The 20,224-nt window shown below is 48.8% G+C and overlaps 1 protein-coding gene across 2 annotated transcripts in view; it reads right to left on the bottom strand.

The window, feature by feature from the left end:
• Myo16 (myosin XVI) overlaps positions 1 to 20,224 on the bottom strand; it is a 485,099-nt gene that overhangs the window by 55,166 nt on the left and 409,709 nt on the right. For both annotated transcript variants that reach the window (XM_028872308.2, XM_028872305.2), the window contains exons 30-32: positions 16,827 to 17,055; positions 14,832 to 15,100; positions 7,173 to 8,363 (exon numbers count right to left, since the gene is read on the bottom strand). In XM_028872308.2, coding sequence (XP_028728141.1) covers positions 7,173 to 8,363; positions 14,832 to 15,100; positions 16,827 to 17,055 — 1,689 coding nt within the window. The remainder of the gene's footprint in view (positions 1 to 7,172; positions 8,364 to 14,831; positions 15,101 to 16,826; positions 17,056 to 20,224) is intronic.

The following is a 20,224-nucleotide window of genomic DNA, read 5'->3' as shown; positions in this document are numbered from 1 at the left end:
TGGTGGACTTTGGGGACAGGGCTGTGTAGAGAACAGGAGCAGCATTCTAGAACATTCTCCCAGCCATGAACCTGCTCCTGGAAGTCTCTCGGGAATGCTGACGAGGCAGTAGACTTTATCTGCAGCTCACCACATCTGTTCCCGGTAATGAGTTTGTGTTTAACTTCAGAAGGGAATTGCTTTCACAGGGAGGGTCTTTGTATCATTATTTTAATGTTAATTGTTTTCAGAGACTAAAAATAGAATCGTAGGGGTTGGGAGGTTTGACTGTTAACTGTAAGATGTTAGATTTTGTGAAAAAAAAATCTCTTAATCCTGAAAGCCTCAGCTTGCTGCTCAGTAAACAGGGAGGCAAAACACCTGCTACTCTCTCTCACAAAGAAGAGGAGTCAGCAGCCGGACCAAAGGGAGAGCGCGGCAGCTGCTACGCTGTGGATGAGTGCCATCACTTCACACAGCGTATGTGAGGGTCTGCTCACACCAGCACGGCCCCACCACCGTACCGCTTCTCCGTCTTCCGGGCCTCTGCTCTGCTGTGGGAGTTGCCCAGGTTTCAGTGGCCATGCCTGGTTTCTATGGTAAGAGGAAAAATGGAAGTGTCAGAGCCTCACCAGGAAGCTGAGAAGTAGCCTCCAGACCAAAAAACCGACGTCTCTCTGGACCTCAGCAGCGGGAGCTGTCTTCTGTCTTCCCCGTCTTCCCCTGCATCCAAGGCTACATTCATCTCTCCCAGGCCACTGCAATCTCTGACAGATGGCATTTGTGACGTTCCTCCACTAAGAAGGTATATACAAAGAAGTAAAGCGGGTTCTGGGGACACTTGGAACTTAGTCAGGGGTCCCAAGTGCCTTAGAACCTCATGTCAGAGATTTGTTCCTCCACTGGGATTTCTCTCACTGTAGTGGGATTTGCAGTAGCCAGCCCTGCACTGATACTCTGAGTTACTGGGTGACTGCCATGGGATTCATTCTACAAGTCTATCTGCACAAGCCTGGCTGTACAGTTTGTTTATAGAAATTACTGGTTATTTGGAGAGGGAAACTATGGTAAGTTGTGAGGTAAATCTCAAACTACAATAAACACCTAGGCATTTAAAAAGTTTTCCCCAATATTAGAGGACAAAGAGCTCTGTCCTTTCTTTGCATGGGTAAATTTGGCTACTGATCAATTTATTAAAATCCCAGGGCACTTCTTAGCATAACTGACTAAAGTATGATTTTTCCAGACATTGGAGAATTAGAAACACTCAACTGCGTAGTTGCACGCCACCCCCCCCCCCACTATAGGTACTTTTACTTGATGCAGAGGGGCCAAGAAATTAGTGAAAAAAGTCCCAGTAACCAGAGACACATGGCGCACCAGAGCCCATGGGCATGGAGAGGGTCACAGTTCTGTTGGGAGAACAACCTTTGCCCAGTTCCTCTTCTACAAGGGCCTGCCTGACCTGCACTTTGTTGTACGTGGAGACACCAGCCTGCTCTGGGGACGCCAATCTAGTTTCTCAAAAAGACATCCTCATTTGGACACTTAGGCCAATTCGGTGTTGATTTGAGATGGTTCCAGAATGCAAGGGACTGTTTTCTGCTCCTGAGGTAACTTCTGTGCTAGGGACAGGCTGTTGGTGGCTATGAGTCAGCGAGGAGACTCACACAGCAGTGAACTATGTGCCGGTTCTGTCGACACCCTTGCTCAGATTCAGGCCCCTCAGGGTTCCCTTTGACCTGCACCCAGGAGCATGCACACACATTCCAGCACATTCTCACAGAGGAGGACATCTGGTGCAGAGAGGAAACTGAGCAGCTGTGGACAACACAAGGTCTGTCCACGGGCAGGAGGTCTAAGCGATGCCTCCTATTTCTTGAGGTCAAGATTTGCATAAGGCAGACTCATTTCTTGTCCTGCCATCTCATCTGAATGTATCAGAGATTAAATGACGATCATGCTGTAATTTCTGCTTCAAACACCATCAGTAGAGTGTGGTGATCCTGTGTTCCCAAAAATATTGTGCACCCTAATAAACGTATCTGGGGTCAGAGAACAAAATAGCCACTAGATATAGAGGCCAGAAAATGATGACACACACGCCTTTAATCCTAGCATTCCAGAGGCGGAGATCCATCTGGATCTCTGTGAATTCAAGGCCACACTGGAAACAGCCAGGTGTGGTAACAAGAGCCTTTAATCCCAGGAAGTGATGGCAGAAAGCAGAAAGGTATATAAGGCGTGAAAACCAGGAACTAGAGCTGGTTAAGCTTTTAGGCTTTTGAGCAGCACAGTTCAGCTGAGAGGCATCCAGTCTGAGGAAACAGGATCAGCTGAGGAATTGGCGAGGTGAGGTGGCTGTGGCTTGTTCTGATTCTCTGATCTTGCAGCGTTCACCCCAATACCTGGCTCAGGTTTGTTTTTATTAATAAGACCTTTAAGATCCGTGCTGCAGTGGAGAGCAGGTGTCTGCAAACACGGATCTTGATCGAGGAGGCACAGATTTCTGCTGGGAAGTCAGGGAGGCTTCTCACTGCTAAACAGTGTCTAGGTGCTTGCGCTGTACCTGGCGCAGAAGCATTGAACCCCCATAAAACACTGACCCAAGACGCCACTGCCTTTGTCTTTGGGCAGCAGACAGATGGCAATTCCTTCTGAACCTCAGTTTTTCACATTTAGCAGCGTTAGGATGTAATATTTAGAAATACATCTCTTCCCCTGTAGCGGAAGGGTCGTGTATATCGCCTATCTGTTCCAGGGAGTGTTACCAAGACTGAATGGAGGCTCTCGCTGGGGTGTGTTCTGGTAGCACACAAGTCCTGAGCACTGCAGTGCTTATACAGTGAAGAATGAACCCTGGATTCCAGGGTCAGCTTTGCTGTGGGCAGTGGGCACTCTTACTAATGGGGATGAGATGCAGTGCCCGCTCTGTCTGAGGTAAAGGGACTTAAGAATGTGCCTTTCCCCTTGAATAACATAAATATGAAATATATAAATATTAACAAAGATTTGCCCTGGGGTGTACTTCCCGCTCACCAAGTCATGGGGAGTGGCATGGGCACAGGCACAGAGCGCTCTCTGTAACCCATTCCCTTTGGTACATTCAAAATCGTCTACAGGCAAGCTTTAAAGTCCTTCTCAAACAAACAACGTTCAGAAACAAAAGCACGCTTCCATAAAACTTCACTGTAAAATACAGACTCCAGAACTCAAAATAGTCTTATCTGGAATGTTTACATAATCAAATAGAATGTTTGAAATTTACAGTAATTTCCACTTGGATTAAGCGAACCTTAAGTGAAAGTGTTGGCTGTAGGAAATCTCTCTCTCTCTCTCTCTCTCTCTCTCTCTCTCTCTCTCTCTCTCTCTATTTATGCCTCTGTGCATCTCATCTGCTCTATTTAAGGCAGATTTTCCATCAAGAAAAGATTCAGTCCACCTACTGTACACAAGACACGCTGTATAGTCATCTTTGGTTGTTACCATTTCCAGTACCTATTCTTATCTTGTACTCTCTATTCACAGGGTCAGAAAATAATGAAATGAGTGTTATGAATCAGACTCATCTTAGTTCTGCCTGGCTCCCTTCCACTCCCACCCCGGCCCAGACTCCCACAATGCCTGTATTTCCATAGACACCCCATCTTTCTGACCCTTTCCAATGGGCGAAGGGTCACTAAGACAAGCGTGCAAGGCCTGAACTACCACTCAGAGCAATGGTGCCTCCTAGTGGCCCGGCCGAGCCTCGTTTACCATTTGAGTAAGGCCTCGCATTTTCAAAGGAAGCAACTAGAAATGATTACTATGGTAATCATCAAACCATCACATGAAAAATATATGCCAGTTAGCTTGAACTTCAGCGCCTGTAGGGCAAAGGCAGATAGTTATCTATTCATTTTCACCTCAACAGCCAGATGGTGTAATTCCATGTCTACCTGTAATCTGAAAAGTGCATGTTGGGCATTTGTGAGTTTTCTCCCCTCGCCCCACGCCCCAAGTTCTATGACTGTTACTTGTTGCACAGCTGTGATAAAACATGTATTTAACCCTCCACCCCTGATCTTTCCTTGGGTGCAAGCATTGTGCAAAGAATTTTGGGAAGAGCTGTTCTAGACAGACCCACAGTCCTCTCGTCAGGCTTTGCCTCCCATGAGCAGAGGAACTCTAAGCAAGCTTCTATTTCTCCAGGCCTCAGTTTCCCCACCTGCAATATGGGCATATGTGTAGCAGGCACCTTAGAATGGAGTGTGGAGCAGCAGGCTGTTAAAGTAGTGCGGGGAGCCCCACTGCTTTTACCCTAGCACGGTTATTCTTTGCAGTCACGCGCATGTGTCGATTTTTTTCCCCAATTCTGCATTCTGTACTATTAGAATGCATACGTTTCTTTAGCTTACAAGAAAAATCCAAAGCCTGGCATGGTGACTTATGCTTGTAATCCCAGCACTCTGGAGGCAGGAGGCTTGCTACAAGTTGTAGGTCAGCTTAGGCTGACCTGTTGAGACTCTGTCTTAAAAAATCAAATCAAAATAAAACAAAACAAAAAACAAAAAGCCAACTATTATAATGAACATGGTTACTCATGAAATCCTACACAGAAGTCTCTAGAACAGTCATGAGGTAGAATTACACACCGGAGAACCGCACTTGCTTGCTCTCTGTTGTATAACACGTCTGTACTCAAAATACCTGCAGCAAGGAATTTACTGACCCTTTAATGTCCTCAAGGCCACCATACCCCACAGCAAGAGAAACCCTATGAACTATGCTACAGAAAGTGCAGACCAATCTCCACACTTCATGGCTATCCAGGAATGAATCTGAATCACCCCTGATGCCCACCATGAGGGAGAATTAGCCACACACGAGATGAATCAATACCCAGGTGATTTTAGGTATAAAAAGGCCTTTCAACATAAAGAGGCCAGAGAAGAAGGCTGAGAATGTTCAGGAAAGCAATCCTCGGGCACACTGTGGATTAACAGCCGGTGGACCCTTCAATAGAAAGTGGATTTACTCTGCTCAGGATGAAACCCTGTAAGCCTTAATAATCACGTAAGCCGCTCCAGCACACGGCAGGGGCATTAAATCTCTCCCTTCCATATCTTACCCATAACCCCTTTCACATTCTCAGGAATCAGCCTGCTCTATCTCACGAGAGCACGTCTCACACGCGTGTAAGCCCATTTCCTCCACAGGCCTGGGAGAATTCCCTCATTCTTAGGTGAATGCTGGAACTCCTACATCTGAGCAGGGAGGGCCTGGCCTCATGTCACTGAGAATTCTGGTGTTAACAGCAGTAGTCAGAAATGGTTCGAAGAATTTTCTGTTCAAATTAGAATGTGTTTTGTGAAAACTCGAAGGAGGAACAGAAATGAGCTGTACTCTTCGGTTACAGTGCTGATTGATGTCACCTGGGAGAGGGAAGCAAAGTCACAGGATGTGCCTACAGGTCTGCTGACACCTCTGTTGTCTGCACCCTTGAGACAGGGGCTGCTGATCCTCCTCCTGCTCCTCCTGCTCCTCCTGCTCCTCCTCCTCCATTTATTTCATTATTTCTCTATGCATATGTGAGTGCATCAGTGTGCTTGTGTGTGGGAGCTTGTGGAAGCCAGAAGAGGGCTTTAGACCCCTTGGAGCTGGAGTTACAGGCTGCTGTGAGCTACCTGATGTGAGTGCTGGAACAGAACAGCAGGGGCTCTTAACTGTTGAGCCATCTCCCCAGCCCCACCCTCAAGGTTTCTAAGTGACAAGTTCTGTCTAGATTTAAATGGACTTCTCTACCTTTAGTGGAAAGGAATCTAGGAGAATCCACCCAGTTCTGACCTAGAGGAAGGCACATTTGATGATTGATAAACGGTTAGTTCTGGCACCAAATAGCAATTTTTGACATTCTTTAATGCTTCCTTTTTAGGGCCTGTTTTGGTTGTTGTGATAAAACATAACTTGTAGATCCCAACATTTTGCTGTCCTTTACCAGTATGGTCTCATTTATTAGCAGCCTATAATTCAGAAGAAATTGTTAGAGAAACAAATAATCAGCCGCACTGAGGCGTTGCTGGGGAGTGGCTACTCTTCCTCTTGCCAGGGATTCCTAGCCTTGCTCTACATACTGCTTTCCAGTTTTTCCTGATTTTACTATCTAAGATCCTGCTTTCATCACACCAGGGGAGCTAACATATCGATGCTTTCTTCTTTGAGGAAAGAGCAGGTTGATGAGTGCACAGAACACTGTGCCCTGGCTCCATCTCTTGCAGTCAGTCCCTAGGCTTGCCCCGAGGAAGACAGCTCCCTATTCTCAAGTCTCTTATCTGAAGAGGCTCGGGTACCTGGTGCCTCTGTCCTCAGTGGGATGTGGGGGTCTGGCTGTTACACTTCTTGGGATAGAGAGATAACTTGTTTTCTCCTCCAAAAGACAGAACATTAAGAAGATATTTTGATTTTGTAAAAGAGCATTTATATATATATATTCCTCTATGATTGTTGGATCTGCAAGCACAGCACACTGAGCACAGGGAAGGAGCAGATGTGAGCTCTGTCTCAGAGATCATCAGAACGTCCTCATAGACTAGTGTAGCTGGCTGCATTCCTCATTTGCAGAACACAGGGTGTTTCTTACTGCTGGCAGCTGCCGCTAGCTGCAGCAGCCTAACCCCCAGCTGGCTGGAGCGGCCAGGAACTGCAGACTGTCCCTTCAGCTCAGCTGTGTCTGAGAAAACAAAAACAGAACCAAGCCTTGCTCCTCTCTGGGCTGGAACGTGAGAGACCAAAACCTGGCTGTCCAGGGCCACACTCTGTTAGGGACAAGGGAGTAACTGGACAGGTGACAATCCCAGACACTATGGAACATAAGGGCACCAGGGATGGAAGCGACTAGCAAATCAGTAGCGTCATGCCGGCAATGGATGCCACGTTCAAACTGTAAGCTAGTGTCATAGGAAAACAGTAACAACACAACTGAGTAGGGACATTTCAATTTGGCTCTAGCTCACCGCCTCAGGTGCTACCTGGTCAAATCATGTCAGCGTTTGGCATTGAGAAGTCACAGAACGATGAGTTCCTACCTCATTTGCTACCAGTCGCCGGGGACCAGTTTTTAGATTTGACATCTACTCAGAATGGTCCGGCACATGGGACGTGGTTTATGCTGTGCGCACACAGGAGCATGCACACACACCAGGGTTTCTGCTCACCTTCAGCCTCCCTGATCCTCCGTCCCACTGCGGACCGGCGCAGCACGCTCCTCCCCGAGTTGAAGAGGCTGGCCAGCTCATCCAGGGGGCTGGAGAGTGGTCTGCTGTTGGGTGGGCTGTAAGGGCTTGGTGGGGAGAAGGTGGATGAGGCCTTCCTGAGGTCTGCTCTGGCTGTCCTTCCAGGTGAATATGGAGCCTTGACAAAGGAACTGCAGGGACCCGGCACCGGGGCTGAGCTGGGCTTGGGCAGTGCTCTGGGCAAGTCAGAGTTAGTCAGTGCCTTAGCTGCTGTGATCAAGACAGAATCTGGTGGGAAGGCGAAGTGTGTGGGTGGCCGGCAGGGTGCAGGGGTTGGTCCACAGGGTGCAGGAGGTGGCCCCGGGGGTGGGGGTGGTGTGGAAGGTGGTGAGACTCTGCTGGACCCATTAAATACAGAGAAGCCAGGGGATGCCGGCTGGTCACTGTCCCCCTTCTGGGCTTTTGAATACTGGGGTGACAAGGGACTGGAACCTTCGGACTGCACCGGGTACTTGAGGTTGGTCTCCAGGACTGGCAGTTTCTTCACCTCCAAGGGTGTCAGTGGTGACTCGTCAGAAGCTGGGGAGCAGGTCACTGGGGTGGGAGGGAAGACTAGGAGGGGTGGCCTGTGGGGAAGCAGATTTGGGAAGGGGGGAGGGATGTCACAGGTGTCCTTCAAGGGCTGGCAACTCCCTTCACCAGCCTCCAAGATGATGGCTTTCCGAGTCTCCAAAAACAGAGGAGGCGAGGCTGGCAGGAAGGTGAGCATCCCCGGGCCGCAGCCCTCCTCAGGCAAGACATACTTCATCTCTTCATACACAGACTCTCCCTGGTCGGGGCTGTTAGTCTCAGAGCCTCCAGTCCTGACCGCATTCCCTACCATCTCGATGTACACAGGCTCGGCATCATCGTCATAGTCCCCTTGTGGCAACGGCAGGTGCAGGGGCAGTTGTGGTATACACTGTGGCACCGAGTCAGGCCTGGCCCACTGCACGCTCAGTGTCCCCGGGGCCTGATGCCTGCCCACGTGGCCCATCACACCAGGAGGCCGCGGTCCCCAGATCTCCTCGTAGGAGCCGCTGAGCTTCGTATGGGGACTTCTCTTGGGCTTCCGAGGAGGGATCTTCTTCATGGTGCTGTAATCATCACTGTGGGGTCTGGGGCGTGTCAGAGCTAGGGCAGAAGACAGAGAGAGACGAGGGTCAGTAGGCAATGTGTCCCAGAGAAGCCGGGGCTATGTGGGGTTGAGTGACCCTGTCCGGCATCATCTTGGTCACCACTGCTCCCGCATCCTCTGAGTGGAAGAGGCCCCTGGCTTGTGTTCCTTCTAGGACTCTGGGGGGGGGGGGGTGGTTGCCTGAGACCACTAAAGGAAACTCTCTGAGTCTTGGTGCCAGAGGAAGATGATGGCCCACGGAGAGGCAAGTACAAGAGATGAATGAGGATGAGGTGGCTGCTCTCCTGGGTGACAGAGCCGTGTGGTTCGGGATGTGTGCAGATGAGTGCTGGTGTAGAACGGCCATCGTGCAAGCTGTCTGGCCCACCCTCAGCCTCAACGTGGACACACGTGGCATAGGGAAGCCCTTCCTTCAGAGGCAGAGGATGGCTAATGGGTGTGAGCAAAGTGTCTGTGCTGTGTGCCTGGCAACCCGCGCTGATACCGTGATGGCGATGACGGAGAGCATGGTTGGTTTTCTCCCTCCATGGCTGTCTTTGCAGGATGGTGTCATACAAGGGTCTCCACCGTCATACAGGCCGACAGTGCTATAAACAGAAGATGCTAACTCCCTAGTTCCTAATGAATAAGCATCACTCCAATCCCCCAGAGGGCTGACCCACAGCAGCCCCGGAGCTTCCTCCAGGCAGCCTAGGAAGCCACTTGGCTCGATGCCACCACAGACCCACTTCACAGACACCAGAAGCAGCAGATCTGTAGTGGATAGCATTTTCCCCAGCTGGCTTCTGAGTAGGAGGGTCCCTGGCTGTCCCAGAGAGAGATGTTGACAGGGTGATACTGAGAAGATCCTGCCTCTGAGGCTGGGCCATGGCAGCGCAGCTTCTGCCTGGTTCTTACTCTGGAAGGAGCCTCATTGAGTGAATCCTGACTTCACTTGAGAAGTATGGACGCCTCACATGGGATATGTGGAGAGACTTCAGGGAGGGAAAGAGATACCATGTGGACAGGAAAAGGATGCTTCAAGGAGGGAGAAGCCTTACAGAGGGGAAAAACTGAAGTCAGAGGGTCCAAAAACTTTACCATCAGACCCAGAAGTATATAAGGCATGCCTTTAAGGGTCCCAGCTGTGAAGATGGCCATGGTCACACTGTGGAGAACCAGCCTGATGCTAGACTCACCAGAGAACACCGCCAAGATCCTTGAATCAGAAGTCACTGACTTCTGGGAAGTTTGTTATGGAACCCCAAACACATCATGCAGATATTGGAACCTCTAAGTGGATGTGGCTCTGACGGTGACACAGTGACCTCACTAGGGGAAGTCAGCCCTGAAGTGACCCTTGGCAGCAGCCTAGTGGCCCCAAGGAAGCTCTGAGAGGCGTCCAGGACAGAGGCGATGTGGAAGCTGGAGGAAGCCATACTGAGCTGAGCCGGCGTCAGTCTCCGCTGAGAGGGAGAATGGAAAGTTTCCAGCCGGCTGAGAATGCTTTCGGGCACAGATGAGGCAAAGAACTTAATGCAAAGAAGGATCAGGGCTTTCTTATCTACAAAACCCCCAGCACTCCCTGAAATGCTTTGAAGAGGGCACACTCCTCTAACATGGACTGATGGACGAAGGACTTGGACCTCCAGGAAACCTGCTCTGAAGTTGGAGCCAAACACACCCAACAACACCCTCCATTAAGACTTCAGAGAGACCCGTGGTGTCCTTCATTGATCTCCCCAAAGAAGCAAGGCCACAAGCCTGAGTGTTGCCTCACAGACAGTGAAGAAAACCCAATACAGGAGAATTGTGGATATGGCTGCTGACTCATGGGATGTGCTACCAATTGATTCATGAGCAGTTCACGAAGCTTTTAAAGGGCCTATGTCCATATACCCTGAAAGTGGTAGTGGCAATGCCCAAAGAAGAGATTCCGGCCCCTGGAATTCATGTGCAGAGAACAGGCTGAGAGAATGCCGGCCCTAAGGCTACAAGATGAGGAACTGTAATTCAAAGGGAAGATTCCAGAGCATCAACTTAAAAGGCAAGGGTGGTAGCAGTCAGGGGCCAGGTCTCCATTCCCAAATCCCAGCAACACTATCAGAATTTTCTTCTAGATGGCATGCACAGAGGATCCCATGTGCCACCTCACTTCCCCTGTCAGGCAGGAGCGTGTGTAACATGTGGCTGATACTGTCTGTCCAGCCATTGTGGGCTGTCATTTTAGATCACAAGTCTAATGACCCTTACCCTGGTGAACATGGAGAGAAAAGCATGGCCTTGAAGAGGCCAGGAACTCTTTCTCTGTTTAAGGAAGTTCAGTCCCACCCTTGAGCTTTGGGGGATGCTGGAAGGAGGCTTTGGGGGCTTCAGGAGGAGGTGACTCTACTGTACAGAGAAGAGAATGAATTGTTTGGTTCAGACTGGATTTTTCCAGAACATTTGCTACAGATTTATTTTCAGTCCTACCAAGTGACTGGATCCATATCTTCATCCCCAAACCTGGAAAGGGTGCTGGGACTGTCCTGGTAGACAGGGTGACGCAGAAGCAATGATTCGTGTCCCCTCAGGTTGGTGTATAAAAGGTGGCATCTATCTGCCTGCCTCTCCTCTCCTACACTGAGTGCCCTGGAGCAGTGCTTTCCATGTTAACCCCAGAAGCCTCTATGGCATCAAAGCAGAAGCAGAGGCCAGAGAGAGGTACAGAAAGCCTTGGATGCCGAGGCCTCAGATGACTAAGACATCAGACCTGGTGACTTGTGTCATTCATGTGGGACCTTGAGTGGGAACCACCAGACAATCCACGTCTACTGAGACCCAAAGCCCCGAGAGACAGAGAACAGCCATCACCTTATGTAAATCACTGTTTGGGTGGGTTGCTAAGCAACAGTAGGAAATGAATGTAGCACCCCTCCAGACATGCTTCAAAGGCAAAATCTTTTGTATTAAACGACGAGGAGCCTGTTGGATGAGGCAGCCAAGAAACAGAATTCTGGAGTCTCCCCGACTGGATCAAGGCTGGATTGATCTGAGCGACAACGGGCACGTCACACCCTGCCCCCTGACTCAGTTACTCCATCTGCCTAGGGCCATGATGGTTTGCCACAGGGTGCCTGCCGTAAGGATGCGAAATACTGAGAATAAGACCCCTCACGTGAGCAAGCATTTCTCCTTCTTTTCTGACTACTCAGCTAGAGATTAGCTGTTGGAAATAGTCATGGGAGGTAGGTAGTGCCCCTTAAAGAATGGCTGGAGTTCCAGTAGGGGCCTTGCCCGGAGGAAGACAGTGATTCTGCAGGGAACACAGCTTCCTGCTTAGCCCTCTGAACATTAGTCTGGAGTCTCTGCAGGCCAGAACCAGGAACCTTCATTCTCCATAAGCTAAAATTAGGGAAGCCATAGTTAGAGTATTGAAATCTAATTTGGTCTTGTGGCTATTTCGGGGTGTGTACATGTGATTAGCTTATTTGCAAGTACGGATGTAAGGACAATTGAAATTTACTTCTGTCAGGCATTTTCCTTTTTTAGTTTCTAAGTTTCTGCACAAAATAGTCACAAGTCCTCAGCAACGCCAATGGAACAAAGTCTGAGACAGCCCGGGTCACGGGGTGGAAAGTTGGGGCCTTTTGGCGTGTGACAAGAACTCAGAAGCCAGGCTGCATTTTCCCGTCTCAGGAGCTCAGAGAAGCCATTCCTACCCATGCCATTTGGAAGTCATGTTCAACGTGTCCTAAGCTCTGGTAGGAGAGAAACATTTCCACACACAAAATACTTCCCTTTGTGGTTTTTTTGTGTCGGCACATTGGTGGCGTTTAAGTCACTGTTCAGAACAGCACTACCTAGCCCTATTAGCTTCTGAAAATAAAACATGGTTCAAGAGAGTAAGAGGAAATTGAGAGACGATGAGGATTTGCTCAGGAGCCCCTAACTACCAAGTCTACCGGGGTGGTTTTGCTTAGGCTCGGTGCTTCTTGTATGCTTATTACTGTCTGTTTGTCCATCCCAGGGCATGGGTCCTTTCTGCATTCATGCTTTCTATTTTCTTTTTCTTCACATCTATGTGGCTTTTGGCTCCTCAATGCCAAAACAGTGTCCTCCTAGTATCCCCATGAACTTGGGGACCTTGGATTGGGTGTCACAAGATGTTCAGAGGCCTGTGTAGGGAGCTGATACACCCTGCTTGCTTGGTACAAAGGGGAACAGGGCTTGACTTTGCAGACAGTGCAGTGTTCAGCCTTACTCTGTATTTGGGAGACTTTGGTCTACTTTGCGTCTCCGGTCAGTACTACCCCATCTCACTCATCACAGCATGGTGGACACCCCTTTCACTGTCCACATTGCTCAAATACCTTTTCGTCTTATTCCACTCGCCCCTTCTGAGATTCCCTCCTGGATCTGGAGCTGAGACCTTACAGCAGTGGTACTGGCACTGAAATTGTTCCACTACTCCCCCACTCCATCTTGGGTGACGTGCTGATGGGAAACTGATTCTCACAGACCCAGCCTAGTGGAAGAGCAGACTAGCTTCCTGCCAGTCCCTGTTCTGACCCTCATCCTGCATCCAGGGGACATCTACTGCAGACCCTTGGCATTGTTCTCTGGCCTCCTCTGCTCTCCTGTTTGCGGGTCTCTTGCATCTTGCACTAGACCCTCCACCCTGCACACGGAGGACACGTGAGCCTCTCCCACACCACCTCCTAAAAGCCACGGCAGTGCACCTGGTACATTAAAATAGCAGCCCTTATTTTTGAGTCAAAACATTCCTATAAAGACCTTTCCTATCTTAGTCTTTCTAAAATAAGATTAAATTTTATTTATGTGTGTGAGTGTTTGCTTGCATGGGTGTATGTATAACACACACATGTCTGGTACCCACTGATCAGAGGAGGGTATCAGATTCCCGGGAACTAGAGTTATAGATGGTTGTGAGCCACCATGTAAGTGCTGGGAATCAAACCTGGGTCCTTGGAGGAATAGCTAGTGCTCTTAACTGTCGAGACATCTCCCCAGCTGTGGTGATATTGTGTTCCCCAAAATATTGTGCACCCTAATAAATTTATCTGGGGTCAGAGAACAGAACAGCCACTAGATATAGAGGCCAGAAAATGGTGGCACACACGCCTTTAATCCTATCACTTGGGAGGCAGAGATCCATCAGGATCTCTGTGAGTTCAAAGCCACACTGGAAACAGCCAGGTGTGGTAACAAGAGCCTTTAATCCCAGGAAGTGATGGCAGAAAGCAGAAAGGTATATAAGGCGTGAGGACCAGGTACTATGCTGGTTAAGCTTTCAGGCTTTCAAGAAGCAGTTCAGCTGAGATCCATTTGGATGAGGACCCAGAGGCTTCCAGTCTGAGGAAACAGGACCAGCTGAGGAACTGGCAAGGTGAGGTGGCTGTGGCTTGTTCTGTTTCTCTGATCTTCCAGCATTCACCCCAATAACTGGCCTTGGGTTTGTTTTTATTAATGAGACTTTCTAACAATTCATGCTACACCCGGCCTGTTCCCCTTTTTCAAAGGCACTGAAGGATGTGATTTTGAAGGGACCTGGGAAGCTGCCTCTGCTCTCAGTGCCTGTCAGGGCTCAGGAACCTGGGTCTTCCTTTACATTATGTTTGTTTTGCTGTTTATCACTGGATCACTCAGCTCCATGTCACATTCACATGCTAGGTTTCGGTGAGGTTTTCTCAGACATTTTCTCTAGAATCTCCTCCCACTTACCCAACTCTCTTTCTCCCCACAGCAATGGTCGGTGGCTAAAATCATCACGCGCTGACTCGCTTATTACCCCCCCTTCCCCATGAGGCTTGCTCCATTTCCGTGAGGGGTACATGCACACAGGTGTGTGGTGGTCATGCACCCTAAGATCCACCTATGCACACTTATCTATAGTCTGTTAGATTTCCGAGCGCCCTGTTGAGAAGCACTTGCTTGGTTTTTCCAATTCTAGCACCGGTCATCCGCAAGCCCTTACAGTATTTGGACCTGCGAGAGTTGACGTGACGTTTTCTTCACCCCTAGAGCACAGCCCTTTGCCATCCGGTTTCAAAAAAAAGTTACACAAACTGAACTTTGCGGCAGCCCGCCTCTGCAGCTACGTTTCACTCACCCCATACAGAAGCGGGCTTACATTTTAATTAGATCATGATCAGGAAAGCCTGGTGAAGAGATTTACCCTTTAATTAGTGAAAAATGATATGGTGTAGCAACCAACTTTTAGAACTGTTTCAGCTTTGAAGCTTCTAATTCAATGCAGAGGTGGGACCCTGAGTGAAGGAAATAACACATAAGAAGCTTTCCCCTAAGAGGCTTAAGGATTTGAATATTATTTATATTTAATGATTAAAAAGCTGCTGACAAGCCAACAATTGGATTTATCTCTATTAAAAAATATATTAGGGCCGCGATGGTGCCTAACAGACCGGAACCCAGCACATCAGTGAGCCATGAGAACAGGGTTCACTTAGCCCCCTTTGGCTAACCTTCACTGGCTGCATCCTTGGCCGCTGAAAGACAGGCGCTCACAGCCTCATAGGAGGCACTCAGCCGGGTGTTGGGGTCCCTCTTTGGCTTAGGAGGAGGCTGTTTCCGCGGTGACGGGAGGCCAGTGCTGTCATCCATGCTGAACACAGAGTGCAGTGATGGTGACCGGATGGATGGTCCAGCAAGCGCCTGGGCGAGGCTGTCCACGGCCATGGAGACTGGCACGGAGTTGGAGTGGACGTGCCGGGGTCCTCCTTGGTCTTCAGCTCTTCAGGGAAAACAAAGCACAAACAGCCACAGAGCACAGAGGCCCAGGTGTGTCATTCAGGTGACGGTGATGAGCCCCTCCCCCGACACAGAGTTGCTTGGCAGGGAACCTTTCTAGCTGGCCTGGCTGGAAAATCCCTGTGCAGCTCTTAGCAAGCTGCTCACCCAAGGAGAGCTGCCCAGGCCTGTCTGTGATGGAGCACTGGGGATGGCCATCACGGCCGCTTTTCAGTATTCTCCCAGCAATGCTCCAAGTGCTTAAAGGGCTTCTTCGTGTTTCCTATCAGCCGTCCTCAGAATGAATTTTTCACAGTCTGATTCTTAAGCAAATCAAAAAGGCAGCATTTCAATCTGAATGTTAATTTGTGGGAAATCCATCTTAATAGAGAGTTAGTGTCGCAGCCAGTGTGGGGAGGTTCATCACCATTTCCCTTGGCAGGAAGATGAGTGTGCTCCACACACAACAGGGGAAGTTCACAGTTTGGCGTTTTCTCTCTCTCTCTCTCTCTCTCTCTCTCTCTCTCTCTCTCTCTCTCTCTCTCTCTCCCTCCCTCCCTCTCCATCTAATCTCACCAGCAATTACTAATTATGTTCGGAATGATTATTATTCCTGAGATTCTGCACACAGTCACCTGGTGCCAAACGAACTGCCGGTATCAACAAATAAGAGACAAATTTTTCTTCACTTAATTTTATACCAGGCAAATAAAACACACAATCAAATTGAGAAACTGGAGTGATGGGTTCGTTCCAGCAGGGAAAATAAATATGATTTTGGAAGTCACTGAAAATGAGTAGTTGTCTGGCTTAAATTTTTTTTCTGCCTTCACATGTGAGGGTAATCATGGGAGAGATGCTGGTGAGTTCATTTCCCTGGACTTTCTTCCTATTTATTTCATAATTATATCTTTGTGTGTCAGAGCACCAAGAGCGCTGGAACCCACCAGCATGCGAGCTGGCTGCCCATGTGGAAAATGAAGTCACTGAGGACGAGAGGAGAGCTGCTCAGGGAATAATTTGTTTCCCCTGGAATGTTTAATTACAGTTTTCTGTACAAAAGACATTTTTTTCCAGTATTTAATCACTAAAATATTAGAAGCTAATTAGCAAAGACACATAGCCATTTTCACCTTAATAACAACAAAAACAACAACAAAATCACTTGACAGTGATGGCCGGGGACAGTCATTTTCGGAGAGAAATGAGGGGTTCCTGAAGTGTTTAGGAAAAATTGACAGCTCTACTCCCTGGTCACGAATGCTTGTATAGGAGCCTGGTTCGTGCCCTCCCGGGGTGCGCCTCATATATAGGTGTTTCAATTTATCCACCACTTTTATGTCTTCAAAGTGGTGTCTGAATTCTTTGGACAAATTTCTAGACATTTCTACTAGCCAGCCTCATATGCCTTGCACCTGCATAAGCATGTTAAAAACTCTTGGTGGCTGGTTTTGCTAGCTCGGATCTTCGAGTGGGGCTTTTAGTAACGTCAATGTGGCTGACGAGGCAGCGTTATTTTATGAGACTGAACTGACATGTGGAGATCATGGTTCCTAAAGGGATTGCCCACGAAAAGCAGCCCTGGGATTGCTGGAGTGTCTCGACAGACACAGCGTGCAAGCCTGTTCCCCAGCTGTTCTGTTCAGCTGAGCTTCATGTCGAGGGCCATCAGAAGGCCCTGGCTCCTGGGACCTGTCTCAAAGGTAGTTAAGGTTACAGACAGCTCTTACCTCTTGGTTCCTTCCTCGGGCTTGCTCCTGTGGTAGGAAGCATGGACCTCCTTCCGGAGCCTGTCATGCTCCCTGGCAATGTCGGAAGCATTCTGAATGACCAGGGCATCGTAGGTTTTCAGTGCCATGTCCTCTGTGCTCTGTAAGAAGCTCTTGATGGACGTGACCTCTTGCTGCTTGACATTCATTCTCTGAAGTAAGTGTTGGCGTGCCAGAAACCCTCTTATCACTTCATAAAAGAACACAAACCTCGGTCAGAGGGCATATCTGAAGCAAGAAACCCAATCTCCCTCTCTGTCTCTCTCTTTCTCTCTCTCTCTCTCTCTCTCTCTCTCTCTCTCTCTCTCTCTCTCTCTCTCTCACACACACACACACACACACACACACACACACACACACACACATACACACACACACACAGCAACCAGAAACTAACACGTTTAACTCAGAATAAGAATTTGCCAAAACACCCCAATTTCAAATTGGGGAGTGTTCTGTTTCAACGTGAAATGTTCCCCACAGTCTCACATGTTCGAATACTTGGTCCCCAGCTGGTGGTGCTATTGGGAAGGGCAAGGAACCTTCAGGAGGCTCATCATTGTTGGAGGAAGTGCATCACTGCAGATATGCAGGAAGGTTATGCAGCCCAGCCTCACTTCCTGTTCACTCTGCCTCCTGGGCATGGCTACAGTGTGATCACCCAGCCTCCCGGGCATGGCTACAGTGTGATCACCCAGCCTCCCGGGCATGGCTACAGTGTGATCACCCAGCCTCCTGGGCTTGGCTACAGTGTGATCACCCAGCCTCCTGGGCATGGCTACAGTGTGATCACCCAGCCTCCTGGGCATGGCTACAGTGTGACCACCCAGTCTCCTGGGCATGGCTACAGTGTGATCACCCAGTCTCCTGGGCATGGCTACAGTGTGATCACCCAGCCTCCTGGGCATGGCTACAGTGTGATCACCCAGCCTCCTGGGCATGGCTACAGTGTGATCACCCAGTCTCCTGGGCATGGCTACAGTGTGATCACCCAGTCTCCTGGGCATGGCTACAGTGTGATCACCCAGTCTCCTGGACATGGCTACAGTGTGATCACCCAGCCGCCTGGGCATGGCAGCAATGAGATCACCCAGCCTCCTGTCTTATCACTAAGGTTCCTTACTTAGATAGGTTGCATTTCTGTGGAACTATGAATCCAAATAAAATATTAAGTTACTTTTTTGGGGGGTATTTATAACAGCAAAGAGGACATAACTAAGACGGCATGATGGGCATCCCTTTCTCTACATGAGGTTTCTCCTGGAAAATTTGCAAGAGCCACCTCTACCCTTTTGTTTTCTTTTGGTAACACAAGCTGACATCGATGGCCTGGATCGAATCAATGAGAAAGACCTCAGGTGTGGCTTCCCCTGGACCATTTTGGAAGGCACTGATAGTCTTTCAAGATTCCTGGTCATTCAAGAACCACTCAAGGCTCCCTGGGTTAGTTTGTAAAATGCTTGTTCATAATACTCCTAGGATTTTGATGTAATTCCTAGAGACTGACATGCCTTGAGAGTTAGAGAGACTTTACAGATACAACAGAAAATGTGCCCTTCCTGCTTCTCAGGATTGCAGGTCTAGAAAAATGTGTAAAATCTGGGGGATAATTAACTTAAAATTCAGTGAAACTAATTATTGATCAGCAGGGATTTTGTTGAAGAGAATAAAAAAGTCAGAAGGCAGGATGTAAAGACACTTGGCCATCTCAGAGTTAGTGCCATTTAATTCAGAAACAATATAACACACGGAGATATGTGTGTTGATCACAATGATAATGGGATTCTTTTCATTTCCAGGAAACACAAGCAAGGAATGGCAGCGCATGGGCTCAAATCCCTCTGTGCTTGGGAGGCAGCTCCACCCCCCAAGCCTGCAGCCCTCTAGATGTGATTTGTGGCCCTCCAGGGGGGACAGATCAGCAATAGGGGAAGTCACATGGAAGGATATTGCAATCAATAGATGAAAGAACTTGCTAACAATTAACATGGGGTGGAAATGGAGCAGGCTGCCTTCTGAGAAAGGGAACTGGCCTTCATCCCTGAGGTGAGCAAGGCGGGGTGCAAGGGCTGCCCCTGAGATGCTTGGGACCAGCACCGACTGCCGGCTTCTGACTTTAGCCTGTCAGCCTCTGAGATGCCATCCCCCCAGGTTCAAATGCCCCAGATTAGAGGACACTGTGGATTAAAAAGACAGACAATGTCGGAGGGAAATCACTGTGTGAGACTCCCCCATGCCTGGAAGGCAACACACATGTGGACTGTCTAAGAGATACATTAGACCCAGCCTTCTCAACTTAGGGCTTCAAAGAAAAAAAAAAAAAAAGATGTAAGGAGCTCCAGCGTCCTCAAGGCTTTCTCCCTTTAAATCCAGATGACAATGCTAAATGGAAAGTTACTTTAGAACACAATTGCATCAAGTTCCCTACAAGACGGCCATGCTGAACTAATCTATGAACAAGGAAATTCTAACAGTAAATGGCAAGTCGGACTTCCCGGAGCATAACATGCCGAATAAGCTACAGAAGCACTGGACATGTGATGGATGCCCCAAAGGGAACTGGAGACCTTTGTGGCCTGCCCACCAGCTCTCTTCTTCTTGCACTGGACAAAAACAGTCACTGCCTTCAGAAGGCAAAGGTGGAAACAAGCAGAGGCTGAAGCTGCTGCAAGCAGAGGCAGGCTAACTCGGAGAGCAAATGCCAGACTTCCCAGGATGTCCCTCTGCTGTGGATATTGCTCTATATAAATAAAACACTGATGGCCAGTGACCAGGCAAGAAGTATAGGCAGGACAAGGAGAGAGGAGAATTGGGGGAACAGGAAGACTGAAGGGGAGACACTGCCAGCTACTGCCAGGACAAGCAGCATGTAAAGATGCCGGTAAGCCACCAGCCATGTGGCAAGGTATAGATTTATAGAAATGGGTTAATTTAAGATATAAGAACAGTTAGCAAGAAGCCTGCCACAGCCATACAGTTTATAAGTAATATAAGCATCTGAGTGATTATTTTATATGTGGGTTGTGGGACTGTGGGGCTTGGTAGGACCTGGAGAGAAGCTCTCCAGCAACACCCCTCTGCTCACTCAGAGTCCGCTGTCCCATGGGCAGATGGCTCCATCTACTCATCCTCTCCTACTGGCCAGCCTCCTAGAATCCTTTTACAAAGTCATATGGGTTGCAGAAAACTCCCATTCTCCACAAAAGGACACAACAAAACAAGCCTGCTGGGAATGGGCAGCAAGATTTATTTGCCCACAGTTTTAAAGCCCGCCTCTACCACTGGGACACTGGCTGCTTCATTTTGTTTGTGTTTAAATTTTACTTTTCTCCAGACTTAAATGTAAAATGCTCTTTTCT

Source organism: Peromyscus leucopus, chromosome 17 (assembly GCF_004664715.2).
Source record: "Peromyscus leucopus breed LL Stock chromosome 17, UCI_PerLeu_2.1, whole genome shotgun sequence".
NCBI classification, from domain to species: domain Eukaryota; kingdom Metazoa; phylum Chordata; class Mammalia; order Rodentia; family Cricetidae; genus Peromyscus; species Peromyscus leucopus.
This window is presented reverse-complemented; position numbering and strand designations above follow the sequence as displayed.